This window comes from Empidonax traillii, unplaced genomic scaffold, assembly GCF_003031625.1.
Source record: "Empidonax traillii isolate 1590-97213 ecotype Southwest subspecies unplaced genomic scaffold, ASM303162v1 scaffold106:size2091409, whole genome shotgun sequence".
In the NCBI taxonomy this organism is placed as follows: Eukaryota; Metazoa; Chordata; class Aves; order Passeriformes; family Tyrannidae; genus Empidonax; species Empidonax traillii.
Genome location: NW_020955299.1, coordinates 1815523 through 1843438, shown reverse-complemented (window position 1 = coordinate 1843438; position 27916 = coordinate 1815523). Strand labels below are relative to the sequence as shown.

Here is a 27916-nt window from a genome sequence, read left to right as displayed (position 1 = left end):
TACAACTGTAATTAGAGCTCAGCTGAATATCTTTTTCCCAGCACTATGAACTCCAAGGTTATTTAGCACAACCTAATCAATCGGCTACCTTGACGTTCCACCTGGAGTTAACGTGGACCAAAAGGAAGTTATGAGAGGAGAAATGTGCAGAGACTGCAGTCTTTCCCAGAGTCCTTTCCTGCCCCCTCTTTGCCACAGTGATGGAGACAGTCAGCACTTTTTCTGCAGATCAATACTGCACGTGGATGTGACCACCACTCCAATTACTGCCTCAATTACACCTGCACACCTACCCCTTCACCGAAAAAACACCCTGCAAATGCTGCCCCTTGGAATGGCACCTGTGGGAAATCATTAACCCACTAATTCGAAATCAATTTAAAGTCCATTTGCCTAATGACATGAGCACTGTAAATTATCTATAAATTCTTAATTTATGAGAAAATGACATCAGAATTTTTGTTTTATTAATTGGCTTTTCCAGATGCAAGTTATTCCTGAAGCTTTATAATCCATGTCTCTTGGTGAGCAAACATTAAAACCTGCTTAATAAGACAACTTCTATGCCAAGAAAAAGAGCAAAATGAGTAAACCAGCTCTTGTGAACACTTCAGTATAAGGGTTTATGCATTCATCCTAGCAATTAGAGAAGGAGAAGTCATGGGGAGATTGAAAAAAAGGTCCTTTGAGTGTCTGTTCACGTTCGTGAACAAAATTGGTTCCAACCACATTTGCATTTTTCAGAAGCAAAATTCCTCGGAGTGCAGAAACCAACAGCAGCCCAGGTCACCTCTCCCGTCATCCTCGTGCCTCCTTGGCAAGGGCTCAGCCAGGCACAGGCTGAGCTGAGAACCCACCTCTCAGTCAGCAAATATTTGAGTGACTGACTCACTGGCCAGAGCGTTTGCAGGAAATGATTGTGAATCACATTGTGATTTCTTCGGTGGTGTTAGAGCCTAACTTTTCCTACCTATTACTAGTGCAGGAGGGCAGAGACCTTCTTCAGATTATTTTCCCATTATTCCATGTACCCAGGTCCATGAAAGACAAGTATCTCATCCCCTAACTCCGGTTTCAATCTCTGACTTCATGTCTCATGCCACTCTCCAGGTCCTGAATTTCCCTCCTACCCCAGACAGCTGCTTGGGCACTGCTCACACACCATCCACAGCCACCCACAGGAATCAGGTCCGTGTGATTTCTCTACCCCATGGTAACCAGGCAACAGGGCTGCAGTTTTCAAATATTGGTATTTACCAACAAAAACGTGCAAAGAAATCAGGGGTTTGACTGACCCAAAGAGCAAATGCACCCGAGGAACCTGCAGCTTGGTCCCAGGCAGTTGCCTGGGCATGGATCCACTGCACAGGAGTTGCTCGGTCCCAGCACTCATCTTTACTGAACAGTCAGAAATAAAACCTCCAGATGCACAGTGACCTTGACAAGAACAAAAGAAGGGAGCATAATGATTTCAGCTGCAGTCTGATGTCCAGCAAATCTTTCAGCCCTGGGTTTTCCAATTTCAGAACGATTTTAAGGGAAAAGACAGTTACAGGAGCCAGGTAATGGGCTCCTCAGCGGAGCCAGCAGGAAGACAGCCAGGCAGCAGGGTGAGGCACAGCTCAGCGGAGCTTCAAAGCCCCAATTTCCACCTGGGAAGAAAGACAAAGCCACAAGGTCTTTCCCAGATGTGTCCAGCAGTGACTTGCAGGTCACCGAAGCTGGCAGCATTACTGCTCGTTGCACCACGGCACACACACCCGTGGGGTAAGGCAGCTCCACTCCCTCTCTCCCTGACCTTTTTAGGACTTGATCCCCGAATCCCCCCAACCAGCACGAATGCCCTCAAGAGCAGTTGTGTGCAAAGAAATGAAAGCTCCATGCAGGGAGCAGCCACCCTGCACTCCAGCAGCAGCCAGCACACACAGACAGCTCCTTTTTTTTTTTTTTTTTTCCCTCCAAAATAGAAAGCTGCAGTCTCAAAGCTTTCCCTCTTCCATTAATGCTCTATTTAAGTTAGTCTTTGAATCTGTCTGGATTACAAACCCATCCTCTCTCAGCAAACCCCCTTTCCCAGACAGCCCTCCCCTTCCCTCTGCTAAGTAGATACTAAATATAAATATATACCCTGGAGAACGTGTTGGGGAAAAAAAAGGAGGACTGGGATTTTTAAAAAGCTTTCCCCGTCCTTCATCTACTCAACAAACACACAGACCAAAACAGAGCTGCTTTGTTGTTTGCTTTCAGGGCTCCCAACCGAGAGCTCATCCCTGCACCGCCATTCATCACCACGGCTCCCGCTGCCCAGTGAAACGCTGGGAATGCCCTTCCTCAGGGATACACCAAGCCCCTCTGCTGCTCTCCTCCAGCAGATCCCAGCCGTGCCCGGGCGGGGCAGGTGATGAATACGAGCGTGATGAAAGAAGAGCTGCCAGATGAATGCTGGCCCTATTCCCCAATCCCCTAGTGAAACCAATCCAGTCGGAAGAATCCCCTCCTGCTGATATGCTAATAGTTTAAATGAGCTTTAATTGCTTTCCCAACACTGCCCGTGCCACTCAGACACCCGCCCCAGCCCTCAGTGCTGTCAGCCCTGCTGTGCCACACCTGCACCACCACCCAAACAGAGGAGATGCTGCTTCCCATGGGGCTCTTCTGCTTGTCCCACTTGTGCTCCGAATGTATTCATGCTGGAGTGAAATCACAGCACCACCTGTTCTGATCATTTCACAGCTCCCATTTGAAAGAAAAACACCCCTAGGGCGGGGGAGAGCCGAAAAGAAAAATCCAGGCCCTTGTGCTGTCTGCTCTTGGAAGCAGCGGGGAAGGGTGCGTGGGTGCAGGTAGAGATCAGTGAGTCACACCCCACCCTCAGCCAGCAGCTCTCCCCCCTCTGCAGCTCCTGCCGAGCCCAGTCCAAGAGCCCAGCAGAGTCTCTGCAGTTGTGGGTGATGTACCTGCCCAGGCTTGACCTTGGCTGCTGCAGCTGCGCAGACCCAGAGGTGGCAGATCAGACTCACCTCTGTCTGTCCATCAAACAGAATTCCTCCAATTTTGCCCTGGCACTAAATGAGCATTTCAGAGGCTTTGGCTCGCAGTCCTCCACGCAGGTCACTTGAAGCAGCAGGGTGACATGCCTGGCCCTCAGGAAGGTCTCGTCCCCACCCAAACCCTCATTTCCCTCCATGGCCTCTGCAGTACCTTGTTCCCACTCCCCCCCAGCTTCGAGCCCTGAGCTCCCACAGTAGCACAGCCCTCCTTCAGCCTGGATCACAGCAGCACAGGTCAACCCACACTGCCTCGTAATGAGACGACGTTACCATCCCTCTGCAGTGCCCCCAGGGAAGAAACCAGTTGTCTTTAGCTCTTGCAACATCCCATGTTTTCGACCAGCTCCCACTCCCCTCTCTCCCCTCAAATTTTGTCCCCTGGCCACCACACCCCTCTCGGAGAGGAGGGAGCATAACCAACAGCCTGATGCAAACGCTCTTGCAGATAAGACACCAGAGAACCTCAGTGATGTCTCTTCCCAGATACAATGCAAGGCCCTGCCTAGATCCCTGGGAACATCCTCAGTTTTATGTTTATTTTTCAGTGTGATCATCAAGCAAGACAGCAAAGTGACTCGTCACCATCCATCACGAGCTTCATTGTTTAGTAATAAGATGTATTGCCCCCTTGCAGCAGAATAACACTCCAGCCAGAGCTCCCATTTGTTATGATCTGGCTGACTGGGACAGCTGTTCACGTCAATGCTGTAAACACTCCGTTTGGGCAGAGACAGCAAGTTTTAACTGCTAATAAATGGGACAGGCTGCCAGCACCCGTGAAGTGAGAGGCTGGTCACCATCAGCCTTCCCCAGCCAGGCTCTTGCAGCAGCTCCAGGTCAGGGCTGCAGCCACTGACCCCCTTCAAACACAGCACAGGGAACATGGCTCTGCCTGCTGAGCTGTCCCAGCAGCCAGGTAACCCTGCTGGGAGCTGCCACAGCACAGCCATAGGCACAGAGCATCCCCAAAATTCAGCTGTGGGTTGGCAGGAGGGGTTGGTTATGAGTCAGCTGGGTAAGGAGCTTTCTCAGCTGGAAGGAATGGACTCAGAGCGGCAGTGCTGGAGGAAAAACTTACTTGTCTCCGTGCATCTGGAGGAAGCTGAATCTGCTTTTCTGTACTTGGCTTTATTAGAAATGGCCTCAGCAGAGCAGACAGCAGAGAGGCTTTCTGGAGAGCACTGGGGGTCTTCTCTGGTAGCACACGATGACAACCTGTGGAGGACAAAATTAGTGCTTAGTTGGGGGTCTCTGACCTGGTGCCCTCTGTGTTGTCCAGGGTTAAGGAATGCTCTTCTGGTTGGTCACCAGACTGTTCAGCCATAAAGCTCCAGAGCAGCAAAGGCCCAGCAAACCTGAGCCTCTGGCAGCAGCTGGAAGATGGCAACTACGTATTGGAGGGTGAGATCTGTCACCACACCAGATGCCTAAACACACACTTGGGGAGTTCAGAGTATAATTTCTCTCTCCCCACATAAAATCCAGGCCCCAGGGAAACAGCAGCTTTCCCATGTTCCCAGCTAGTGCCAAGAGCCCTGGGACACAGTGAGGGTGCTGCACGAGAGCCAGCTCAGCAAGGGCACAACCCCTGCAGGGCAGCCCTAGATGAGGCACAGGAGCCTTCCAGCAGCAGATTTCACTGAGGTCACAGCCTCACACACCAGACACAGATGTCACTTCCACTTTTACATCAGGAAAAATAAAACTTAGAGACATACAGGCACAAAGCACTCGTGACATCTCGTGGTTTATCATCACTGTCATTCCAGGCATTCACAACAGCCTGGGTTTGTCCTTTGGCTCCCTTATAGCAGCTCCTTTGAGAGATACATGGATATGGGGGCAGAGGGCAAGTCTGCTTATTCACACACATGTTTCTGACAAACTAGAACCCTCAGGAAGACTGCAAGGGTTAAAAAAAAAAAAAAAAGAAAAAGAAATCAGCCACCAGCCTCTGTAGCAGCTGACCCCTAAAGAGCATACATAGGAACGCTGTCCAGAGCTAGCTCAGTAGCATTTGAAACAAAAATAAAAAGCTGGTCCAGCTTTCCCAGAATTCAGCCAGCCCCCCAGACTGTTTCTGCTGTCTGCAAGCAGAGCTGTGTCTCTGTGCCAGAGGACAAAGACTGAGTGTAAAGACAGGACAGGTAAAAGCAGCAAATATGACCCAAGCAGCACATCTCCCCTACCTCCCCTTGAGCAGCCTGGCAGCTTAAGGAGTTTCTCTTGTGAGAAGCTTCCCCCTCTCCAAACAAAGAGCTGGAAAGAAAATCCCACAGGCAGCGCTTCTTGGGCTGTCTCTCATTTAGGAAACAACCACGGGTCCAGGTGACACTCAAGGCGATGAACCATCACTCCTCACCCTCCTGTGACAAAACTGCCCTATCCATCAAACACAAACCCCTCCAAGCAAAGCAGAGCAGCCGTGGCAGGCAGCTACAAACTCATCATGCTCTTGAATGCCACCAAGGGACAGCTCATGCCTCTCATCTCTGCCCTGAGCGTGGAGCTGTTCTGACAGGCAGTGCTCAACGATGAGGCAACAAACTTCTACCACACTCAGACAACCATTAGTGGACATTTACCTCTGCACAGATGTTCAAAAAACTCACCCTGAGCTTGCCCTGCCCCACTCTCGGGGTTCAGCCTGGTTAGAGAAATAATCTCTGGGCACCTCCCATTTCACATGGGAGTTTCCTAATCACCCAACACCCATCACACTCCAAGGAGGCTGCAGAGCTCCCTGGAGTCAGTGATGAGCCATCAGTGCCCACACCTGTAGCTAGGATGAGCCCGACACAGAACATCAGCTGCTCATCTTCCTGCCAAAACCAGCCAAGCCTCAATGCTCTCAGTGCCACTTTTCAGCTGAACCCTTCAGCAGCTGGGTGTCCTCACCTTTGTCTTGGGACTGTGAGACTGGAACATCTTCCACTGGAAGAGAACATGACCTGTCCTCCCTGCCCACGTGCTCTCACATGGGCTACCCAAAGCAGCACCACAGCCCTTCCTCTCAGACCTATCCACACCTCCCTCCTGCCCAAACTCACCCCTTGCTGCTGCCTCTCAACCTCCTTTTCCACAAGCTATGATTCAGGCAGGCAGTAGAAATGTTCTGTGTTTGTAATTTAATTTAGCCCCCCCCACGTCCCACCACCAGAGCCTGGTGCCAGCTGGTGCCTTCCAGCCCAGCCACTGCTGCACTTACAGTGCCAGGTTAATCCAGACTGATGCACACACAACCCCACCTGGCAAAGCAGCTTCTCTTCTTAAAATCTGGAGTAGAAACCAAGTCTTTGTCAATCTTTCTCACCCCAGATCAAGGCACTTCAGGCTTTATTCCTATCCAGGCTCCTTCACTGCTTTTCTCCCTGTCAAAACACCCATCACGGTGCTACCAGGCTCCCTGTCCCTGCCTGCTGCAGTCAATAAACTTGCTCTAACTTGAGAAAAGGAAAAAGCAACAAGAAATAGGCACTGTGGGCCAACACACAGAAAAACACGAGCCACAAACCTCTCAGGTACCCACTGGTTTGGGCTCACTTGAGCTCCCGCCCCGGCTTACAGAAAGGAGAGCCTGGCACCCAGCCTGTCTGGCTTTTGCTCATCACCATCCTCAGGGTTTGGGGAGCACAAAATAACTGAATAAACAGCCAACAGGGATTAAAAAAAAAAAAAAAGAGCATCCCCGAGGCACAGCTCCCCACGGGGCTGCCAGAGCTCCGGAGGAGCCACTAAGATGTGTCATCTGCGGGGTGACAAATTACCGGGGAAGACAAGAGGGTGAGTCATCCTCTCTGAGTGACCCCTGTGTCGCTTGTTAGAGGGGGAAGGCTGTTCCCGAGCTTCTCAGAAAGAGGATAACGAGCCATGTGGGGCTCTCAGGAACCAGCCAGGGGCCAAGCTCAATGCAGGGCAATGCCCTCATAGGCATCATCTGAGAGAGGGGGTGGGTGAGGCACCGAGCACAGCAGGGGGGAGAAAAAAAGAAATAAAACCCTGAAAATACTCCTTTTTGTTTTTCCCCCCTTCTTTTTCCTATCAGCATGGGTGAGTCAGGTAAGGTTTAAAGGCTCCCTGTTTCTATGCTAAGCCACCCATAGTGGGGTTGGTTTTGGGGTGGGAAGGAGCCTGTGTGAGAGGGAACACAGGCAGAGCCCTCAAATGCTGCTGTGGAGGTAATGGAGACCTCGCTGTGCCAGGGGCTGACAGAAGACCAAGGGGAATTTGCTATGTGTGATGAAGACTTCACACCAGACTCTCTCACCTGGAAGGAGAGATGGGGCTCTGCCAAGTGGCAGGCAGCAGATTTTGGAGTATGGGCCATGAGCACTAGCACGGGGTCTGAGCCAGCAGCCTGCGTGGACAGGCTCCTGCAGATGAAAACACAATTCCTTCTCTCATCTGCCACCTGTCAGCCTGTGTAATCCCTCCTCCCAGCCCCTTCCCCTGTCCCAAACCCTTCCTCAGCCCAGCAGCCGTTTTCTGAAGAGCCATGGAAACCTTCCATCTCTGCCCGTGCCTGCAGCTGTCCCACCCCTTTGCCGTGCCCCCATCCCCACATTTGGCAGACCTGGGCACTCACCAGGTGGTCCTTCAGTCCTGCAAAGGGAAACCTGTGCCTCCTCTGTGGTCCACAGCCCGCACACAGCTCCCTGCCTGTGTGCCAGGGAGTGCCTCTCACACCTGCTCGTGGGGCACAGGGTGAATTTCCCAACGGCAAGGTTGAGCATAAACCCTCCCCTATTGGCAGTCCCCAGCTTCTCATTAAAGGGAACACATTCCTCCTTCCCGTGGGCACTGATCTGAGCATTCCTGGTATTTATTAACTGAGGTTTCACCGGAAACTTTGGCCTCACTGAAGAAGTGAGGGCTGGAAATCAAGGGAGGTTTGTGCTGTCAGTGCTGTCCTCCCCATCAGCGTTGTACGTGGCTGCTCTGTGGGCACACCCAAATGAGGGGGTGCAGGGGTCTTCCCCCTGCCTCAGTGGAGTTCTGGGAGGTGCAGAACAGCCCTTTGGGTGCTGCAGCACAGGGAGAAACCACGACCAGAAGTTCATGCTTTGGGAAGCTGCAGTGCTGCAGGAGCAGGCAGGTGAATCCCCTTCTCATGGAGTCAGCACAGGACAATCTTCATGCTCTGGAAGAAGCACAGCATGGAGTGGAGGAGTAAGAAGGCTCCACAAAGCTTGGCTGATGCTCCTGCTTGATCCAGTCCTCTTGCAGACCCACGTGGGATCCTGAGCGGCCTTTTCCAGACTACCAGCTCTTCTGGATGTGATAAATTGGCTCCAAGAGGCCTGATTTCAGCAGTAGGAGCAGCCAGCCTTGTGCACTGGTTCTGTGCCTCCTTCCCCTTGCATTCCTTCCGCACACAGCACAGATCCTGCCAGTGCCACTCTTGGCTGTCACTGCATTCGCATCAACAGCGACATGGTGACAAGTGAGGGATCCAAACGTGAGAATGTCAAAATCTTTTATTTACAACAGTCTCCAAAAATCGAGGGACACTGAAAATAGTGAGGGTAGGAGATGACTTACAAAAGGAACACGCTTACATCAGGAATTTGTGCTACATCACTCTGAGAACTGACACTCTAAGGTCTGCACACGACGTGGTGAAACGGCAGTGCCCACCCTCCCTCTGTCCTTGGGGTGCTCACAGCTCTTCTCCCCTTGCATTTTGGACCATCCTCCCTCCCATTTGTTCTGCTGCCCCCTGCAAACCTTTCTGCTCATCTTCTTGTTGCTCTGGTCCTGGCCCTTGCCCCCCACTTCCCTCCCCTGCCCAGAGGAGGAGTGGAGGGGAGAAAGCCAAACAACTCTGTCCTCAGGATGGAGACAAGCCTTGAAAGCCTCTGAGCTCTGGGACCCTGGGTGCTACCCAGGGGGTGAGCAGTTAGCAGAGGCCTTTGAAAAATCTGTGAACTATGGCCTGTGTGCTATCTGGGGTGAGCAGTGATTTCAGAAGAAATAGCCGAGAGACTGTGAATTTTTCTTGCCTGGCTGCAAATCAATCTGCACAGCTTCCTCAGTGGACAGTGTGGGAGGATTTATATGTGTCATGGGGTTGAATAAAAAGCCTTTTGTAACCTTGCAGGAGGGCAGGCTGCTCTGGTATGAAAATTCAGTGCAGGACAAGCTAAAAGAATTAGACACTGACATAAAGCAACATCTCTGCTCCAGGAGAGACAAAGCCAGGGGCTCTGGAGACCATTGCATCCAGACTACTGTGTCAGTGGTCCCAGTAGCTCTCTAAACATGCCACGTGTCCTTCTCCTTCATGATATTTCTCAGGCTGCCTTTGCCCCGGCATAGTTTCAGATCCAGCAGGGATTGAGAAACACAGCCCAGCTCAGCCACTGATCCCTTTCAGAACCTGCAGCCTTGGCAGTTGCTGAATTCAGCGGCCAAACCTGATGGCCCAGTTGCCCAAACCCTCAAGATCCACCATGACATAAAGAAACCAACAGAGTAAGGAGTCCTGGGTCTGTTCCTTCCTCTGACACTGAGCTTTGCTCATCACAGCAGCTCTGTTCCTCCTTGCTCCAAAGCTGATGTGTTTAAAACCATCAAAGCTGACAGGCTTGTGTGCAGCAGTTTAACTCCCTGGTTTCCTCTGCCTGAGAAATTCTCCCTGAGACTTCTCCATCCACTTCCACTCCAGACTCTGTGAGCACCTTAGGCATGAGCAGCTACCCTGGAGAAGACTGAACCTTGCTCAGCAAGACAAGGGGTCCCAAGAGATGGTCTGGGAAACAGAGGAGTCATCAGAGGAAGAAGATAGGCAGAGATGTGGGAGGAATCGACTCAGGCTGAGCATCTGCTCCTGGAACAGTACCAGACAGGTGAGGCCTTGCTTTTTATTGCTACAAGCATCTGCCTCAGAGCACCAATTCCCAGCAGGGCTGTCAGCCCCACCTCCACATTTGCTAAGATAAAGCCATCCCTTTTCTTACCCCTATAATTTTATGGATATTTTGTAATCACAGGGAGGACACTGCCTACGTGGAAATGGATGTATACATCTGCTCCTGATTTATCCTCACCACAGATGCTTGGGAAGATGTGGATGTTGTGTTTTGGGGCAGGCTGGGCCCCACCTCTGAGCCTCTTTCACTCCACGTGGAGAAAGCACCAGCCACCCTGATCAGAGAGCTGTGCAGAGTGAAGTGGTGATAGGGCAGATGATTAGTTAGATCTTAAGATGAGTGTCATGACTTTGTTTAGTCACAACCAACATCCAATGAGTCCTTACAGCAAAAAACATCACCTAAGATCATCTCCTGGCTTTTCTGCCATCCTGCCACAAGCTGGTGTAAGCTTCTCTTCCTCTCCTTTCCTCAGTTTCCTTGCTGGAGGGGCACAATCTCCTCAGTATGCCTTTGTGAATTGTCTGCTGCAGCTCTGCACTTATCTCAGTGTCTCCTGCTCCTTTCTGATTAATTCCATCCATTGCTTTCCCAGTGCCACCTTGAACAGTCACAGGCCAGGTGATGCCCTGCTCCTGCCAGTGCCAGCCAGCTCTTCTGCACTGAGGGAGCTGGGCTGGCCAGAGAGGAGGAGGGAAAATGAGAGCTTGTCCTTTTCCTTGCCTGCTCCAGAAAACAGGATGTATCCTGTCATGTGCCAAGTACTCTGTTATTTTTGTCTGCACATCAGACACTGCCAGATCAGACCCAGGAGACATAAAAGGTTTCCCACTACTTTGGAATTAATCTTTGCCTTCCAAGAGTGGCTGAATGAATCTTCCCAGCATGGTGTGTCCAGAGTCCTGCTGGAGGTGGGGGGCTTATGTAGCCTTTTTATAGTGAGCATAAATGGAGGACATCAGGGGCTAAAGTCAGCTTTCAACTTTGCAGGATTCAAAGCACACCTATGCCTTGTCCTAAAGGCCTTTCAAGTTTCTTCATGCTCATAAAAGGAAGAACTTCCTCTAATAGTACCCTCAGCACCTTATTCTCTTGTCTGGTGACCTGGAAATATCCATCAGCTTTAATCATCCCAAGGAGGTCGAACTCTTTGCCAAATTCAGGTCAGACCACCCGCCAGAGCATCCTTGGCAGCAGCAGCACCTGCACAGCCACACGGGTCCCAGGGGGCTGTGTATCATCAGCACCCTGCCCTCTCTGCGCACTGCCACTTAGGAGTGCTCAGGGCACCACCAGGAGTTAAACCTGGAGCCCAGATGTAGGGAAAAGCATGGCTTTCAGATCTAGGATCGGGCTGGACCATGCACAGCAGCCAACAAAGCAGCACAGCTTAAGGATAGTCAAAAATCCTTCCCAGGACCATTTATTTGTGGGCACAGAGTTCATTATGAAGGAGCTGTGCAGATCAGAGGGAGGTGCCAGGGAGCATTTAACACTTTGCAGAAAGGGGTGACTCAGTTGCACCATGGGACAGGGAGGAGAAACCAGGTCTGCTCTGCTCACGCTCTCACCCACCTCACTGTCTGCAGCAGAATTGCTCTGGCAATCTCTGGCTTCCCCCTGGAATCAACAAGAGTCCTGTCCTGTCACTCCTCTCTCCAGCTGACACCTTGGAGAACCTACTTTAGAAACAAGCATCTGACCCAGTTGCACAGAGGTGACATGATGTGAAGGTGTAAGATCAGCAGGCATCAGAGCAGGGATGCACTGAGCCAAGCAGAAGCAGCTGCTGGTCTCTCAAGCAACACAGGCCCCAAACCTTGGATGGAAATGGGAATGGAATTTCCATCTTAAAAAGGGGGGGTTGATCCAGACAGAGAACACAAAGCCACCAGGGACATGGAATCTGCAAAGAAATGGAGTCGGGCTCCTTCCTGGCCACGTCCCTCTGTTGGTATCCCTGTAAATAATGGTAATGCATCTCCCTGTGGGCCCGACTCTTCCCTTCTGCCGAGGACCAGATGTGCTGCATCTCAATGCACACTTAGCCATTTCAATTTTAAAAATATGATAGAACCAGTGATGCTTAAAATGTACTTGTTAATGGCACCAGTTTGCGATTTCATTTTACTTTAATGCAAACCATCTGCTCGGAGCAGGAAGCAGCTGCAGCTCTGCTGCCCTCGTGTCCCTGCACAGGAGGGTGTCTCTGAGCTGCCACAGAGGATGCTGTGCATGGCACCAGGAATGGGCTCTACCCAGGGGTTCCCTTGTGCTCAGGATAAGAGCTGACTGCTGTGACCAAAGGGCTCTGCAGCGACCTCAGGGCTCTTTCCTCTCCACCATGAAGGGCAGAGGCAGCGACTGGTGAGGTGACCAGGAGCGACTGGGCATCCGTACTGCCTTGGCCTCACCACTGAGATGAGGGAGAGGAGGGCAGGCTGTTGATGGCTGTTCACAGACCCAAGAGACTCCAGCAAAAGGTGCTCTGTCCCCTCAGAAAAAAAGGGGAAAGCCATGTGGCCCAACGCCCTCCCCGAATGACAAAAGCAGGTGGTGCCACCCAGCACCTCTAGTTTGGATCCCACAGTGACACCCATGAGAGCTCCTGTGCAGTGAGTTCACTGCTGGTGTGGCTTGGGTACAGGTAAAGGACCAGATAATGCTGTTCTCCAGGCCAGTCCAGCAGCTCACTGCTGTTCTTGGAGGCTCAGGCTTGGAGTGGGAGTAGGATGTCACTTCAAGAGCCATTGTTGCAAATGCTGACCCTGGACAAGGGGAGGGAAGAGACAGAGGGAAGGGTTTTTTTAAAGGATCAGATGGCCTTCCCAACTTCTCCCCTGTTAGCTTTGCGGTTCCAGAAAGCTCTGTTTGTTAAAAAAAAAAAAAAAAAAAAAAAAAAAAAAAAAAAAAAAAAAAAAAAAAAAAAAAAAAAAAAAAAAAAAAAAAAAAAAAAAAAAAAAAAAAAAAAAAAAAAAAAAAAAAAAAAAAAAAAAAAATTAAAAGAACAAGATAAGAAAAAAAAAAAAGAAAAGAAAAAACAGAAAGAAAACTGAGAGAAGGAGACCTCTTCCCCTCCTACTCACGGGCTGAGGTATTCCCTGGGCAGCCCTCACTGTCCGTCATCCATCCGTCACTACCCAAAATAAATACAAGTTTAGAGCAAAACTCATTAGAAAATAAAGTGCATCTGGAGTTGAAAAAACTTCTGGAAAAAAAAAAAGGGGGGATTTTTTTTTTTTTTCCTCTTTTGTTTTCGTTACAAAAAATATCCTTTAAAAAGAAAAGAGAGAAAAAAGAAAGGGGGAGAGCGAGAGAGGGACAGAGGCTCCCCGGCCCCGGGGGGGAGGTTCTACAGGGCTGTCCCGTTGGGGAGGGGGATCTTAAAGCCGCTCTTGAGCAGGGCGAGGCAGACGCAGAGGCCCAGCAGGCCGGCCAGGAGCACCCCCAGCACGGCCTTGAGGCAGGAAGTCCTGCTGCGGGTGAAGGTGCCGGGGCCCATGATGCTGAGCAGGGCCGTGCTCACAGTCAGCGTGTACACGATGGACACCCCCGTGTTGAGGGCCACGATCTTGCCGAACTTGGCGAAGGGGGCGATGATGCAGAAGAAGAGCGGGACGGTGGCGATGACGGTGGTGACGGCGCTCGACACGATGGCCACCCCCACGTGCCGCACGGCCTCCACGGTCCTCCACTGCCGGCACGCCCGGGGGTCCTGCGGGAGGGAGGGGCAGCGGCGTGAGGGCACAGCAAACAGGGGGATGCACTCACGGCTCAGGCTTTGGGGAGCAGAATCAGCCAGGCTGGAAGAGACCTCTGAGGTCAACGAGTCCAACCTGTGACCCAAAACCATGTTGTCGACATGGCACTGATGCCACATCCAGTCTCACCTTAAACACCTCCAGGGATGGTGACTCCACCGCCTCCCTGGGCAGCCCATTCCAGTGTCTGATCACTCCCTCTGGAAAGAATATCATCCTAATGTCCAACCTAAACCTCCCCTGGCACAGCTTAAGGCCGTGCCCTCTTGCCCTACTGCTGGTTCCTTGGAGAAGAGCCCGACCCCCACCTGGCTCCCCCTTCCCATCAGGGAGCTGTAGGGGTGCAAGTGGCACAGAGGGCACGAGAGGAACCAAAGCAAGGCTCTAGGAAGAGCAGAGCTCACCTCTGCCTGGTGCAGTGGCAGGTTCTCCCCTGCCAGCAGGTAGCCCTCCACCAAGTGCACGCAGTAATCCACAGAGGAGCCAACGAGGATGGAGAGGGAAATGGCCTCCACAGCCCCCATTTCCCAGCCAGACCAGTACATGATGGTCACCACCAAGCAGACGACCCCTGTGTGAAGAAGGTGACGTCAGGCAAATGTCAAGGACTCCAGGACTGCTGCCCAGTCCTGCTGATACCAGTCAATCCCCAGGGAGTTTGGGATCATATCCCCAACAGGTCTGCGTGCCAGCCACAGTCCTGTGCACACTCACTGCTGCCGCAGAGGCAAACACTTCCCTCCCCTTCCCTTGCCACAGGGATCATTCCATAAGGCAATCAGACCTGCTGGGGCTAGTGGAGCACCCAGATAAATCAGACTGATGCCAATCTAGACTGATGCCAATCTAGACTGATTCTTGCTAAATAACCCAAGCCCAGACAGGTGTGTGTGTGCACAGGCACTACAGGGAAGTGAGCCCCTTGTTTTGCTTGCTGGAGTCACACATACGGTTACTTTTTTAAAGGCAAGAGTTTGTTTGTGAGTCATGTGTGGGAGAGTAAGTGGTTTCAAAATGATAGATTTGATTTCTAAACTGAGAAGTTTAGCAACACGCTTGGACCACAATATCGTCAAATCACCAGCCAGGGAGAGGGAACTATTTACAAATTTCCTTCAAATACTAACAGAACTGCTAAAATATTCAGCTTTTAACATCTCCCACTGCTTGGAAACAACAGCCATGGTGCAGATTCTTGGGAAGTAATGCAATTGTTATTCAAAGCATGTGGGACTTAATCACATTATTATACATAACAGGCAGGGATGGCATTTGTGTAGCTAAAACCCTTATTTAAACAAATAGAAGGGATTGTGTAGATAAAACACACTGGGAATTAGACACACAAATCTATTTTCCCCGTGAGGTTCCTGTGCATTTGTTGAGAGTTTCTTCTGTTCACTTAGCAAGTCCATTCTCCAGGATTGACTCCTGGAAAGCCAGAAGGGTTTACACAGAGTAAGAGCAATTCAGTTCAAATCACCAGAGACTCACTCAGCAGTGCCTCAACCCACCAACTGCAGACTAAGGGAAAGCCTGGCACATTGGAATTGGCATTTTTACCTAAGATGCTGAGCAGCACTGGCAGCAGGAGGAGGATGTGCGTGGTGAACACGGCCACTGCAGCCACACAGATGACCAGAGAGAGGACAAGACCATACAGGGCACTCTGCACCCCTGGAAGAGAAGAGCCAGCTGTTTGAATCCTGGAAGGTGACAGCTGCATGACCATGTACCTGCTGGCAAGAGACTCACACTGGGGGAGATGGGGGTAGAGAATGAGAGTGGAAAGAAGGTGATCAGCATCCTGGATCTCACATCAGCAGGGCTGATTTTGCTGGGCTCTGACTAGGATTTTGACAGTACACATTGCTTGGGGAAGGAACAGGCTTTAGGATTTTGCTCAGCAGTGGCAAGGGACTGAAGATATAATCCAGGCCCACCAGATGGGACAGAGTGTGATGTGAAGATGTATCAGAGAGTGGGTTCCCAGGGAGAGAAACATGGCAGTCACTTGCCTATAATCTCCATGAAAATCTGCTTCCAGTGCTCACAGGTCTGGAAACCGTGCCGGAGAGCAGAGCCCTCTGGGAAGAGCTGGAGTTGCTGCTGCAGGAATGTCTCCCATTTCAGGTAGTCAGCGTAGGTCTGGAAGGACGACTTCCCCTTGTAGGTTGTCTGTAACGAGATGAACTTGTTACTGGTGCCCTGCTCTTCTTGTGTGGCCAGGGCAGAGGCAGAACAAGCCATCTGGAGTGGCACCACCAGGCAGAACTGGCAGTGGCATGTGGGCAAATCTTCCACCAGCCTTTTGCCTGAGCTAATTTTTGCACAAGCAGCCACTTCTTACAACTTGTGAGTGCAGGTATCTGTCTGCAGTGAGGCACAGACACTACTAAATGCTAAGTTATGGCTGCAGATGAAAGTGGCCAGCGCAGAAAGAGCAGAGCTAAACCCCCAGAAGTCACGGGATTAAACTGTCACCAGGATAGATGGCGATGCCACGTGCTCACCGATTCAAATGCCATGGAGATCCACTGCACCTTCCCATCCTTCACCCCCACTGCCCCGTGAGAGAGCTGTCCAGGCAGCAGGTTTGGCTCTGGGATGTTCTTGCACTCAGGGTGCAACATCTGCAGAAAGGAGGAGATGCTGTAACCTGGAGAGAAAGAAAGAGCAAGGGATGGAGAGCAGCCCAGGGAATGGAAGCACACTGGAGCAAGGGGATAAAAAAACCCAACAAAACACACCAAACCAAAACCCCCAACCAACAACCCAAAAAGAGAATCCCAAGAGGAAGCTGCAGGCCCCATTTGTCAGCAGCTGCTTCCCCTTGCCACTCTGGTTTGCCAAAGCCCTGGAGCTCTCAGCACCAGAGCCCTCAGCTGGTGTATTTTGAAGGGACATTCCATGCCATCAGCATAGGACAGGACACTGCCACTGCTGTCTGTCCCCAGCAGCACAAACAGCAAGTGCTGAGGGCTGTTCTGCAGGGATTTTCTCCAGGCATGAGATTGGCTTTTGGCCTGAAGCCAGTATGCACTTCCTAGGCTCAGCTTCACAACCTGGTGACCTCTTTAAGTTGGGAGAGACGGCCACTGCTCAGGTATGCAAAGCCACAGGCACAGTAACCTCACTGCAGTGAGATCAGGTGTGATTTGATGGTTACTCAGGAGCTACTCAGAAGAGATTTACTGATCTAAAAGATTAAAGTGTATCACAAGCAATACCCACGACTGGAAAGAACAGACGCAGTTCTGTTCTTATCTTCCTGGATTAAATCCCAAAGAACACGCCTTTGTGGTGCCTTTGGCGTTAAAGAGGCCGTTTTTCCTTCTCGTGTCCCAAAAAGCACAACCAAGGACACGTTCTAGAAAGGGCCAAGCTGCCTTGGGAAGAAAGGCAGAGCTGCAGGCAGGAGTTAGTCCAACCTACCCGAGGGCAGGCACTGGGCACCTCCGGGCTTCACCAGCTCGGTGTTGCTGGCGATGGCTTTGCAGAGGCGGCACAGGTTGCCAATCTCTTTGAAGAGGTCGAAGCTGTCATCGTAGATAACGCTGCCCTTTCACAAGGAGACACAACAACAGGAGCACCACACGTGAGGCACACACACAGCCGAGTCCTCTCCTGGCTGCACAGCCTGGGCCCGGCTTATGCAGGCCACAGGAAACCCACCAGACATCTCTGCCTCACCAGATAACCCAGGAAGAAGCTCCGTGTCCTGCCCACCCCACAAAATTCAGGCAGTTCAACAGAAACACTGATGAATGAACAGCCACCATGCCATGCCTAAAGCCTCTAGGGTCTGCCTAGAGCAGCAGCTCTGAATCCCTAAAGGTGCCCAGCACAGAACTCCAGCTTTCTGCCCATCCCACTGCCTGCATTTCTCACTGCCCCTTCCAGAGGGAACAGGTAAAGGCTGATTCTGCACAATGCCCCTAAATCAGAGGGCAGGAAGAACAGCAGAAAGCTGATGTGCATCAGCCAAGTGACCAGAGCTAAGCATAATTTTCCTGGGGGAAGGCTGTGAACGTGTCAAGGTATCTGATCTGGGAGATAAGCTGTTGCAAGAAAAGTCACATTTAGTAACCTTTCTCTACAGTAATTTATTTGTATTCTTTCATGTTAATATCTCATAACAAGATAAACAGTAATAGAAAAATACCAGTTCCCTCAGTCTTGAATTTGAAGTGAGATTTCATAGTGAGCTTAAGATGAGTTTGTTTCTAAAATCCTCAGGAAAGCCAGATTTAGACTCAAAATTAGAAGGTTACATATTGCACTCAAAGGGATTTTCTGAGAAGTCTGAGCTGTTTTCAGCAAAGGACTTCCTGATCTCCATTATTTGTCAATTTGCTGAAACAGAAGCGTGCTTTCGGCTCATCACAGCACTACCAGCTCTGCTGGATGGCCGGGCCACCTGCCTGGGCCGTGGGGATTACCCAGGCAGCGCCCAGAGAGGCTGTCCCGGCATGCCGGGCTGCGTGTGTACCAGGTCTCCGATGACGTGGTTGTCCGGGCGCCTGGTGCGGTTGACGCCCCTGATCCCAAACACCACGAACACCATGGCTCCCGTGTCCACCAGTGGCCGCACCGCCGGCTTCCCGCAGCCCGCGTTCATGCACGGGTTAAACCCAGACGTGGCCGACGGCTTCGCTCTGGGCGCCGCTGCCGGACACAAGGAGAGGGTTGGTTACTTTAGGCGGCCCCGGGAGCTCTGACTCCCTGGTTCTGACAAGCCAAGGAGGGCATCAGCAGCTCACCTTTCTCACTGGGAACGTACAGGATGCCTTTGGTGGGTCCATCCGGGCTCGAGCTGAGCAGACAGCCCGGGGGGGCCACGCACACTCGGCCGTGGTAGGGGGGCTTGTGCGACTGGGCGAAGTACAGCTTCCTGTGCAGCGGAGAAAGTTTGTTAGGGGGACACCAGGGGTAGTGAGGAGGGTTTGCCAAAGCAAACAGGCATTCTCAGGGGCAGAAGGAAAAGGAAAGGTGAGCATCTCCAGGCCTGGATCCCTAAGCCATTGCATACTGTGTGCTGCCCATGCAGCCCGAGAGATCAGGCAGGTAAGGACAAGAACAAGATCAGCAACATCTTTTTGGTGCCCAACGAAATCCCCAGTCACAGCCCTGCGCCTGTGAGGCCTTTGGCACGTTGGTGATGCTGTGGGCCTGCAGAATGACTGCAGAGATGGGGCACATGTGCAGCAAAGCACGTTCCAGGGTCAGGGATGTCACCAGCTGAGGGCAGGCCTGGCACTGGCCATTAGGATCAGCCTCTCGGCTGTGCTGTCTCTGCTGCCTGGCCACGAGGGGCTTTGGAAGCTCACCGTGTTCGCTGCTGCTCCTTGGAGGCCACGTAGAAGCTGAAGTCGAACTTCCAGCCCCTCTTGGTGTCACAGGACAAGGTGGTCATCATCCACTTCCTGGGGCTCGTCTGCTTAAGCAGCCCTACTGTGGACACACAAGCTGTCAGCTTCCTGGTGAAGTTACCGAAAGGCACTCTATACACCTAAGCAATGGATTAATGAAAACAGACACTTAACTCCACAGGGTTGCAGCCTGTTGCACATTAGCATCACACACTCCCCTCCTCCCTGAGCACTGGCACAGCCACACAAATGAGCACTGAAGGCACAATCCCAGCCCACCCCCCCCGGCCTTCCCAGGCTTGGCCACCAGTGTGTGTGTGATGGAGCCCCTCAGCACCCCAAATCCCAGTGGCCTGGGCTGAATGGTGGCTGACATCTGCTCAGTGACACCCACACCTCTGCTTCTATTCCTGACAGCCACATCACAACAGCAACAGGGAAGGGTTGTGGCACTACAAGGCATAATCTTTAACAATGCCAGGCACAGTGCCTTCCTTTCTAATTACCTTACTGCCAGGGTCACCCAGAGCTGCCTAGGACCCCCATGGAGAGACAGGAGGAGGCTCTTGTGCTCACCTGCTGAGTGCTGCACTCTTGGTAGAGGGGTCCAACCTCCTGGACTGACTCACCTGGAATGAAGGCACCTCCCCGTCTCCCGGTGACACCGTCTGCCAGGGCGCAGGGACACTGGCATTGAGTGAGAATCTGTAGATGGCTGGTCTTCCCTTGCTCCTGGACTTGGAGATGTACACAGTCCCCTGGAGATCTGAAGAAAACAAAAGGCATGAGGGCTGGGGGTACTTCTCAATCAGCAAATCCTACAGACTTGGACAGGAGGGTTCTTCTGGTCTGCTGTCTCCTCTGGGACAGCAGGCACAGCCTCTGCCTTCTGGCAGCACAGCACACCTTTCCAAGGCTGTCACAAATACATCCTGAGCTGCAGGAATTCCTGAAGGCTCATTGATTCATGTCATCTTGGGACCTGGCCCTTTAACTCTTTTATCCTCAAAAATCCCTGCAAAACAGGCTGAACTTACTCTCCTTGCAACCTGCCAACAAGGCTGTGACACAGGCCCAGGATGCCAAAGCTTGGAGTTCCCAGCCCTGTACTCAGATCAGAGGGATCTGTCACTAGACTGTACTGCCACCTGGGTTATAGGACCCTGTCCTGGAGAGCAGGAGGCATTCAGGGCAAGTGGGACTGTAAAGACACCCTTTATATCCAGCACTAGGGCTCAGTGGGGCAGGCTCTGAGGAGAATTATTCCCTATCAGCTGTTCATGGTTTAGTTTCTACCCAAGTGGATCCTTGGGCCCTGGCTCCAAAGGTGGTCAGTCATCACACCCCACTCACCTTGCTGCCCTGTGTCACTTATGCTGCCTTTGCTTCCCCAGGGTGACCCCGAGCCCCTCTTCTTTTTTTCCAAGGAGGTTCGGATGTTGTTCTGCAAACTGTGGGGCTTTTCCTGAAACAAACCTGTCCCACAAGGTTAGTCAGGGAGGAAAGAGCGAAGGGCACAAGAGACCTACCAGCCCTGTGCACACCACAGGCACTGCTGCTGAGGAGGCAACACAGAGCCCCAGCTCTGACACGAGAGCAGCACTTAGGAATTAAAGTAGGCATTTGCCATGGACTATGAGGGAATTGCTCCAGCAGAAACACTCAGACAGCTCCTGGCTAAAGCAGGAAATACTATTCAAAACATTCTACTCGTACAGGCAACTCAACCATCCCACTCCCAAGGTGTGAGTCCCTTCAGCAGGGTCCACCCAATGTCCAGTGAGATATCTGAACACTCGAGGCCTCTGCCTCACGTTTCAGCTCCTCCAGCCCAGGGCGTAGGCTGGGCTGCACCCACCATGGTCTGGGGACCAGCACTCTCACCTGAGCAGGTAATGCAGGAGATGCCTTCAGCGCTCAGGTTGTATTTCAGGTCCAGCAGCACCTGGATGTTGGTGTCAGGCCGGAACAAGACCGGAGCACGGCTGGCGGGATGGAGGCGGCTGGCAAAGAATATGGACAGGAGCAAAACAAGGAGGAAGAGCCCTGCAAGGAGAAGGCCAGGTGAGTGCGTGGGACCCTACATGCACCTTGCACTTAAGGCATGCTCAGAGAGCAGGTGTAGAAAGATTTTTAATGAACCCCATGCCTGGAAATCCCTGTCAGGGCTTGCCATTTTAGATCTGAGAGAAAGGAAAGGGATGGAACAGTTCCTAATGCAGTTCCCTTAGGGACTGACTGCTCTGGGAGCACTCTTTCGCTGTGTTAGAAGCCATTTACCATGTTCCTTTTCTCATAGCTTGTCACTAGTAATCAAGACTTGGGGACTGATTGGGATGCAGTCAAACCCTCTAAAATCCATGCAGATGGAACGCCAGCCCTCCTTCCTTACCCACAATCACCCATCTGCTCTTGACTGCAGACCACAGCACCCAGTGCTCCAGCAGCTCCTGCAGGTGGGTTATCAAGTGCCCCCGGTTGCTCCTCTCTGTAGGGAGCTGCAGATTTTCTGGCATCACGGACACCAAGGGGACATCCCCCATTTCCAGAGAGACTAGAAGAGAAATCAAAGGCAGTCTCAGTGTCATGAGTGTCTCTCAGAGCTCTCTGCTCTCCTCTACCAAATCTTCTGCAAAGTGCTGTACGACTCAAGCTAAAGATGGAGTAAGACCCAGGCAGTGACTTCCAGGATGTCACAGGAAGCTTCTTTGTCAAATCACTGCCATGCAACAGCTACACTTCTGAAACCACAGCTCAGTCCAAATCTATGCTCCAGGCTGTTCCTCCTCTGCCAGATCCCACAAACATTGTCCATAAGGTGACAGGGACACTGCATGCTGCTTGGGCCAAACAGAATTTGTCCCTGTCCCACTAAATATGCCTTCCTGCTAATTATACACAGCTGACCTCATCCTGACTGCAGCCTGGCTCCTCTCTGATCTCTCCTCTCCAGCTCAGGGATGCCAGGGGAACTGCCCTCTTCTCTACATGTGGTGGGACCAAGCCTGGCATGCTGTACAGCTGCCCCACAAACCACACCTGGGCACTGACTGGAACAAGCTGCTTTGCTTCTTCATGAACTACCTGATGCCCAGGGGCCCTGGAGGAAAGGATCCTGCTGGGAGGGATTATTTCCATCCATCACCAGTGCAGGTGGCTCTGGCACACTGAGGAGAGCTCTTTCAGCACAGAGCCAGAGCTTCTCTGCCTGCCTGTCACAGGCAGCTCAGAGCCCCCTCTGCAGCCAGGGGTCTGTACGTGCTGTGGCATGAATCCATTTACCTCCAGCTCCAGTTTGCTCCCAGGCCTGAAAGTTTCTCACTGCCCAGACCATTTCCACTGGGGGTTTTAAAAGGAAGAGATCCCAGCAAGTTTTAAAAGCCAAATACAAGAAAGAAGGACTCTCTAAGCACCTTTATCTTTGTATCAGGGCTAGAAGGATTATCTCCTGCTGACAACAGATAGAATTTCTGGCCTTTTTTGCTAGATTGTTTATGTGGTCTCAGGCAAGTCACCGCCCTTTCTGTGCCATGACAGAGGAGCTGCTCCTGAGAGGTGATGCTGGAGGACAACCAAGTGTTCTCTCTCCTGCTTCCCAAATTCAGTGCTCCAAATGGCAGGGAGGAGAGGAAAACTCTGCTGTCCTGGTGCTACGGATTAGGTGCTATGGCTACATCCATGTCACCATCAGTGCTCCCAGGAAAGCAGATCACATTGGACCCAAGAGAATCAGCAAAGTAGTTACAAAGCATGTATCGACACCCTCTGAAGATCTCAAGCAACTTTACAACCATGAGTTCTGGTTCCTACAACCCCCTGTGCTAGCACCACCTCCAACTCACAATGAGGAGAACTGAGGCAAGGACCAGTGGCAGGGACAGGGGGAACTGCAGGATGAACAGGGCAGTGTGGTCCCCCTGAAGGCACCACACCACAGGCACCTACCAGGCTCCTCCTCCACGCTGAGCAGTGGGATGTCATCGTCAAGGTAGGGGAGGGTCTCTCTGCCTGCCCTGGAGGTGGCCTCTGGGGCAATGAAGAGATCTTCAGCCAGGTGCAAGGCTCTCTTTTTGGTGCACTTCTGACTGCAGCTGGATTGGAGCAGGAAAGGAGACAGAGGCAAGAGTTTTAAGCCACATACCCTGCAAAGAGTTGCCAGTGGGTTCCTTCAGTGACAAGGAGAGCAGCAACAGCCTGCTCTAATTACTTGGAAAGACAACAGGCACTGCCACAAGCAATTTCCATTGCTAAGTGCTGAGAGGTCAGGGCTGGGTTGGATGCACAGAGCAGGGCTGAGCTGTGGCCACCGGGTGCTGAGTGACAGGAGTTTCAGCAGTTCACCTCCCTGCTAATGAATTAAATCAGGCCAGGTCATCTGCAGGGCTAAAGAGCAGGGGAGGGGGAGATGTACTGGCTTTGAACACAGATCTGCACGTCCTGCTTATGCTCACAGGCAGGAGCAGTGGTGATCTGTCTGCCTTGCAGGGCTTGTGTCTCCACAGCTTGGAGGTTTAGCTGTGCATTAAGTGCTCTGAGGACACAAATGGGATGTGTCCCCATAGGATTCAACGCAGAGGATTGACTGATATTGCAGAGGCTGGCTCTTGGGACCCACCTGTGCACATGCCAGGGGAGACTGGTGAGACCCAGGCTATGAGACTGGGACCTGACCCTTCCATTTCGCTCCAGTCTGGAACGGCAGAACTTAAATTTCCCTCCTGACAGGGGGAAAGCCAAAATGCCTGAGGGGACTGAAGATAACTGAGATGACAGGGCAGGAATTTGCACACTGCCTTGAGTTCCACAGGCTGCAGGGCTCACCTGGTTTGGCAGGAGCTCTCTAGTGGGGACACATACAGGGTCCATATTCCGAGAGCAGCTGGCATGGTGAAGAGCACAGCTACCCAGCAGCAGGACACAATCAGTGACATGAAGAGCCCAAAGTCACGCACAGCTGGGATCTACAGGAAGAGAGAGAACATGAAGTTGGGATAAACTGGGGCAGGAGAGCTGGAAATGCAGCAGGCAAGAACCAGATGTCTGGAGGAACCTGAGAGTAGCACACATTGACCTCAGCCATGGCTATCAGCAAACCTGATGGGTAAAGCACTGAGACGGAGCCTGAAAATACTGGATCCTGTTTGGCCAGTGGCACAGGAAATATTGTCTTGAATGCTGATACAGGGAGATTGTCCAGTGCCTTATAGCAGGTAAGGGACAGCCCTGCAGGGTAAGCAGGTTGGGCATCCCCCTGCGCTGGAGGAGAGGACGGATGGTACTGGCAGGTCCCCACTGTTTTAGGCCCTCTGGCAGAAATGGAAAACCCCAAATCCCAGAGGTGCAGGGTACCTGAGAGAAGATGTTGGCAGCATATGCTGCAGCTGTGGTGAGGGAGGTGAAGAAGGTGGCCTTGCCTGCCGTCTGGATCGTGTGGATCATGCGCAGCCGCAGGTCCTTGAGGTGGGTGGCTTGGCGGTAGGTGTTGATGAAAACAAAGACATCATCAACCCCTGGAAAAGCAGGGCAGAGGTGTTGACACTTCACTCACACAATGGTGAGTGACGTGAAAATGCTAAACATGCTAAAAATCTAATTCCCCCCTCAACATTTGACCTGCAAATATTACACTTGGAGGTAAAGGAAGGGAGAGGGCCTGGAAGTTCAGTCTGTGTTTGCCACCATCATCATCCTCTCCCCTGCAGGCAGGAGCTGGGGCAAGGCAGCGCAGGGAGGCTTTGAGAAAGGACATGCTTACCAATCCCCACAATGACAAAGGCAGCCACACCATTGAGTATACCCAGGTACTGGATCCCAAATACGACGTGGTACAGGAACAGAGCCACCAGGCAGCTCAGCCCAATGCTGGCAATGCCAAAGAACGACAGGAACACTACAGCAAGAAAGGAAACATGGAAAAAATAGTGTCTTTGGCCACCCCCAGGAGAACAGACACCCCCTACCTGCCCTGTTGGGATACCCCCATGGAAGTGCTGGTGAGAGGGAAGAGCTCAGGGCTGCAAGAATACTGCTTGCAGACTCTTTCCTGTGAGGCCCATCAGTGAAATGATGTCAGATTTACACCAGTGTTTTAGCAAGATGGAAATATGCATCTTATTCCTGATTCCCTGGGAGCCCTGCCCTCACCCTGCCCACATATCTCTGGAGAATAAGACCTGTGTGCCCTTCCTGCACGCTGCTGTGCCACACAGCCAGGCTAGTGCCAGGGCATCTGAGCCTCTCCCAGGGCTCAGGCACGGGGAATCACAGCACACCTGGATTGGTGTGAGAGCAGGGCAACTGTGAGCACAGCCTACCTGAGCAGGAGGTGAGGATGTAGACCAAGACAGCTATGCAGCTACTGCTGATGAAGGCCAGCAACATGTCGTTGTTGAAAGTCCTCCTCACTTCATAGTCAAACAAATCCGTCCCTCCGTACAGCACCTGCACTTTGCTGGGGTGGGAAGAGAGGAAAGAGGAGGAACAGGCAGAGCTGAGTGCAAAAGGAGCAGAGCCAGGTGATTTAAACACAGGGTCTCCTCCAGAGCCAAAGGAGGTCACTGCTCTAATAACCTGGCAGTTCTGTGAGGAAACAGCTCAGAGTGGTGAGATCAGGTTGAACGAGGTTGCTGCTGGAGGTGAAGTTCACACGAGAAGGGAGAAAAATAAAGAGCAGCTCTAATATTTTTAAAATTCCTCCAGTGCATGGTGGGTCTTTGGCAGTAATAGGCAGCTCCTGAAGCCTCCAAAGCCAATTCCATCTGGAATCCTAATCATTGCTTATTATATTAGCACAGCGGATGCAGGCAGAGTGAGAGCTTATCAGAAACCATATGATTTACCAGCTTCTGCTTCTGGAAGTGGGCTCTGAGCAGAAGTAATCCGAGATAATTTACCAGGAGTACAGTAATGCTGCACCATAGGAGACTGTCAGGGATCTGAGCTTCAGAACTGAGCCTTGGCCCCAATTCCCTTTTGGTTTCTCATAACCACACCCTGCTCTGCCAGCCCATATCTCTGTAGCTGCCTGTTCTCAGGGCTGACAGGGGCTGCCTGCATTCCCAACTGCTTTTGAGGCTCAGTATCCCTTCATTCGGGGAGCTACTGAGACTCAGAGCAGTAGAGCTGGAGCCTAAGAAGGTACTAACACTGGGATTCACTGCCTTCCCTCAGCTGTCTGGGTGCTGAGATGCTCTTTTAGCTCTGTTTAACCATCTCTCTCTCACATGCACTGAGTAAAGCTCTATTCAACAAAGCCTGCATTTCCCCAAACATATCCTGCCCTGAAACTCCCCTCCTTACCCCTCTGTGCAAAAAGCAAAAGCAGAATTGGATCTGCACGTTGATGCCCTGCAATAAAGACCATTTCACCCCCTGCATCAGAACAGCTGGGGACAAGTTCAGAGCAGGAAGGCAGCTCTGTTTGATTTGTGAGATGAAAGCAAAGAGATCCAATGCCTGACCAGAGCAGGCACTGGATTCAACCTTCAGTCCCTTTTCATTGTCTCTTATGCTGTCTCTGGAATGTTGCTGCCGCGGAAGTGGCATCAAAGGGAAGCCAGGCACCTGCCCTGCCTGCACACACCCTCACCTCGTGGACTGCTTGGCCAGCATGGCCACGTAGGTGATGACGAAGTTCTGGAACTTGCGGCGCTGCTCCTCCCAGCGATCCTCCACCGAGTAGTAGTTGGGCAGGGGTGCCCCAAAGAGGATTTCGCTCCTCAGCAGGGAGCTCTTCATGTTCTCGGCAGACAGGCCCTCATCCACATACCAGTAGAATTCAGGGTGGGTCATGGCCAGCTCCAGGGACCCTGGGGGAAAAGGCAGCACCATGGTTTTTAGGTCCTGACTGATTGTCTTAGCAAGGCACAGGATCTGGTCTGACAAAGGGAAATTGGGAGTGATCCTGCTCTTTATCAGAGGGATGCTGACTGACTGCAGAGAGCAAGGAGGGCTGGGGGAAAGCTGGATTGCAAAGACTCACCTTCTGCTTTGTGACTCTGCTTCTGATGCTGCCTACCTGCAGTTCCCATCAGGGACACATCTTCCACCTGACTGACCTGAACCACAGCTCCCTCAGCCAGAAATGCACACAACATCCCCATCCTCACTCCCACTGCTGGATGCACTTCCTTCCTGTACACTGGGACAATATTTGCTCCATCACGCTGGGAAGAACAAGAACTAAACAATGCCCAGGGAAGAGGACAAGTCCTGGCTCTGCTGTGACATGGTACCTCTGCCATCTGACGGTGTGAGAGATGTAGAGAGGGAAGCACTCAGCCAGTTCTGACTAAGAGGCGCTGTCTGTCTACCTCCAAAATCCAGTTTCCTTGAGTTCACACCAGAAAGACCCAAATGATGCTCTTTCCTGTTTTGGTAACAGAAGTATTACTCACACTGGAGCAGATGGAGTTAATTCTTTGCCTGCTCCCTGTATGGCTCCTGGACAGCTCTCAGCTGAGCCTGGCTTGGGAGACAGATGGAGGTTTCATCCCACAGCCACATCACACCCACAGATCCTCATGAGTCACCTCTTTTTCACCATCCAGAGCCTCTGCTCTGCTAGAGGTGCACAGTACAGGGTACAGAGCTGGGAGGAGGAGGCAGGGCCTTCCTCCTCCTCTCCTTATAGGAGACTTTCCAGGTAGTGACTCACAAGCTGCTTTTCAAGCTCCAGAGCAGCCCACAGACCTCTTTCATCTGCTCTACGGTGCAGGGAGGCTCGTCCCTGTTGTCTGTCCAAGCCCTGACATTGCTCTAGTTACCCACAGCCATTCACAGGGGACGAGGGTCAGTAGAAGAGACCTGTACCATGCAGGACTGCCCCTCACTTGTGCCTCTTGCTCAGCTGTGGGGGCCTG

The 27916-nt window shown here is 51.9% G+C and overlaps 1 protein-coding gene and 1 long non-coding RNA gene across 10 annotated transcripts in view; both read right to left on the bottom strand.

Moving 5' to 3' along the window:
• Positions 1–7755, bottom strand: part of LOC114056905 — a 50095-nt gene extending 42340 nt beyond the window's left edge. Inside the window, exons 1-3 of one of the 2 annotated variants that reach the window (XR_003571098.1) lie at positions 7636–7755; positions 4129–4265; positions 1313–1437 (exon numbers count right to left, since the gene is read on the bottom strand). This is a non-coding gene — a long non-coding RNA (uncharacterized LOC114056905). The remainder of the gene's footprint in view (positions 1–1312; positions 1438–4128; positions 4266–7635) is intronic. The other variant, XR_003571097.1, reaches the window with a different exon arrangement.
• Positions 7756–12906: 5151 nt separating this feature from the next.
• DISP3 (dispatched RND transporter family member 3) overlaps positions 12907–27916 on the bottom strand; it is a 31955-nt gene continuing 16945 nt past the window's right edge. For 6 of the 8 annotated variants that reach the window (XM_027882564.1, XM_027882563.1, XM_027882566.1 and 3 more), the window contains 19 exons: positions 26644–26863; positions 25370–25506; positions 24811–24945; positions 24405–24565; positions 23877–24016; positions 23001–23146; positions 21448–21609; positions 20940–21101; positions 20409–20531; positions 19685–19821; positions 19014–19195; positions 18447–18577; positions 18176–18354; positions 17119–17245; positions 16197–16342; positions 15702–15861; positions 15247–15360; positions 14088–14254; positions 12907–13637 (listed from right to left, as the gene is read on the bottom strand). In XM_027882564.1, the coding sequence (XP_027738365.1) occupies positions 13275–13637; positions 14088–14254; positions 15247–15360; positions 15702–15861; positions 16197–16342; positions 17119–17245; positions 18176–18354; positions 18447–18577; positions 19014–19195; positions 19685–19821; positions 20409–20531; positions 20940–21101; positions 21448–21609; positions 23001–23146; positions 23877–24016; positions 24405–24565; positions 24811–24945; positions 25370–25506; positions 26644–26863 (3092 nt within the window). In that variant the 3' untranslated portion in view covers positions 12907–13274. Of the gene's footprint in view, positions 13638–14087; positions 14255–15246; positions 15361–15693; positions 15862–16196; positions 16343–17118; positions 17246–18175; positions 18355–18446; positions 18578–19013; positions 19196–19684; positions 19822–20408; positions 20532–20939; positions 21102–21447; positions 21610–23000; positions 23147–23876; positions 24017–24404; positions 24566–24810; positions 24946–25369; positions 25507–26643; positions 26864–27916 lie in introns of those variants that run through there. The other 2 variants (XM_027882561.1, XM_027882568.1) reach the window with 2 other exon arrangements.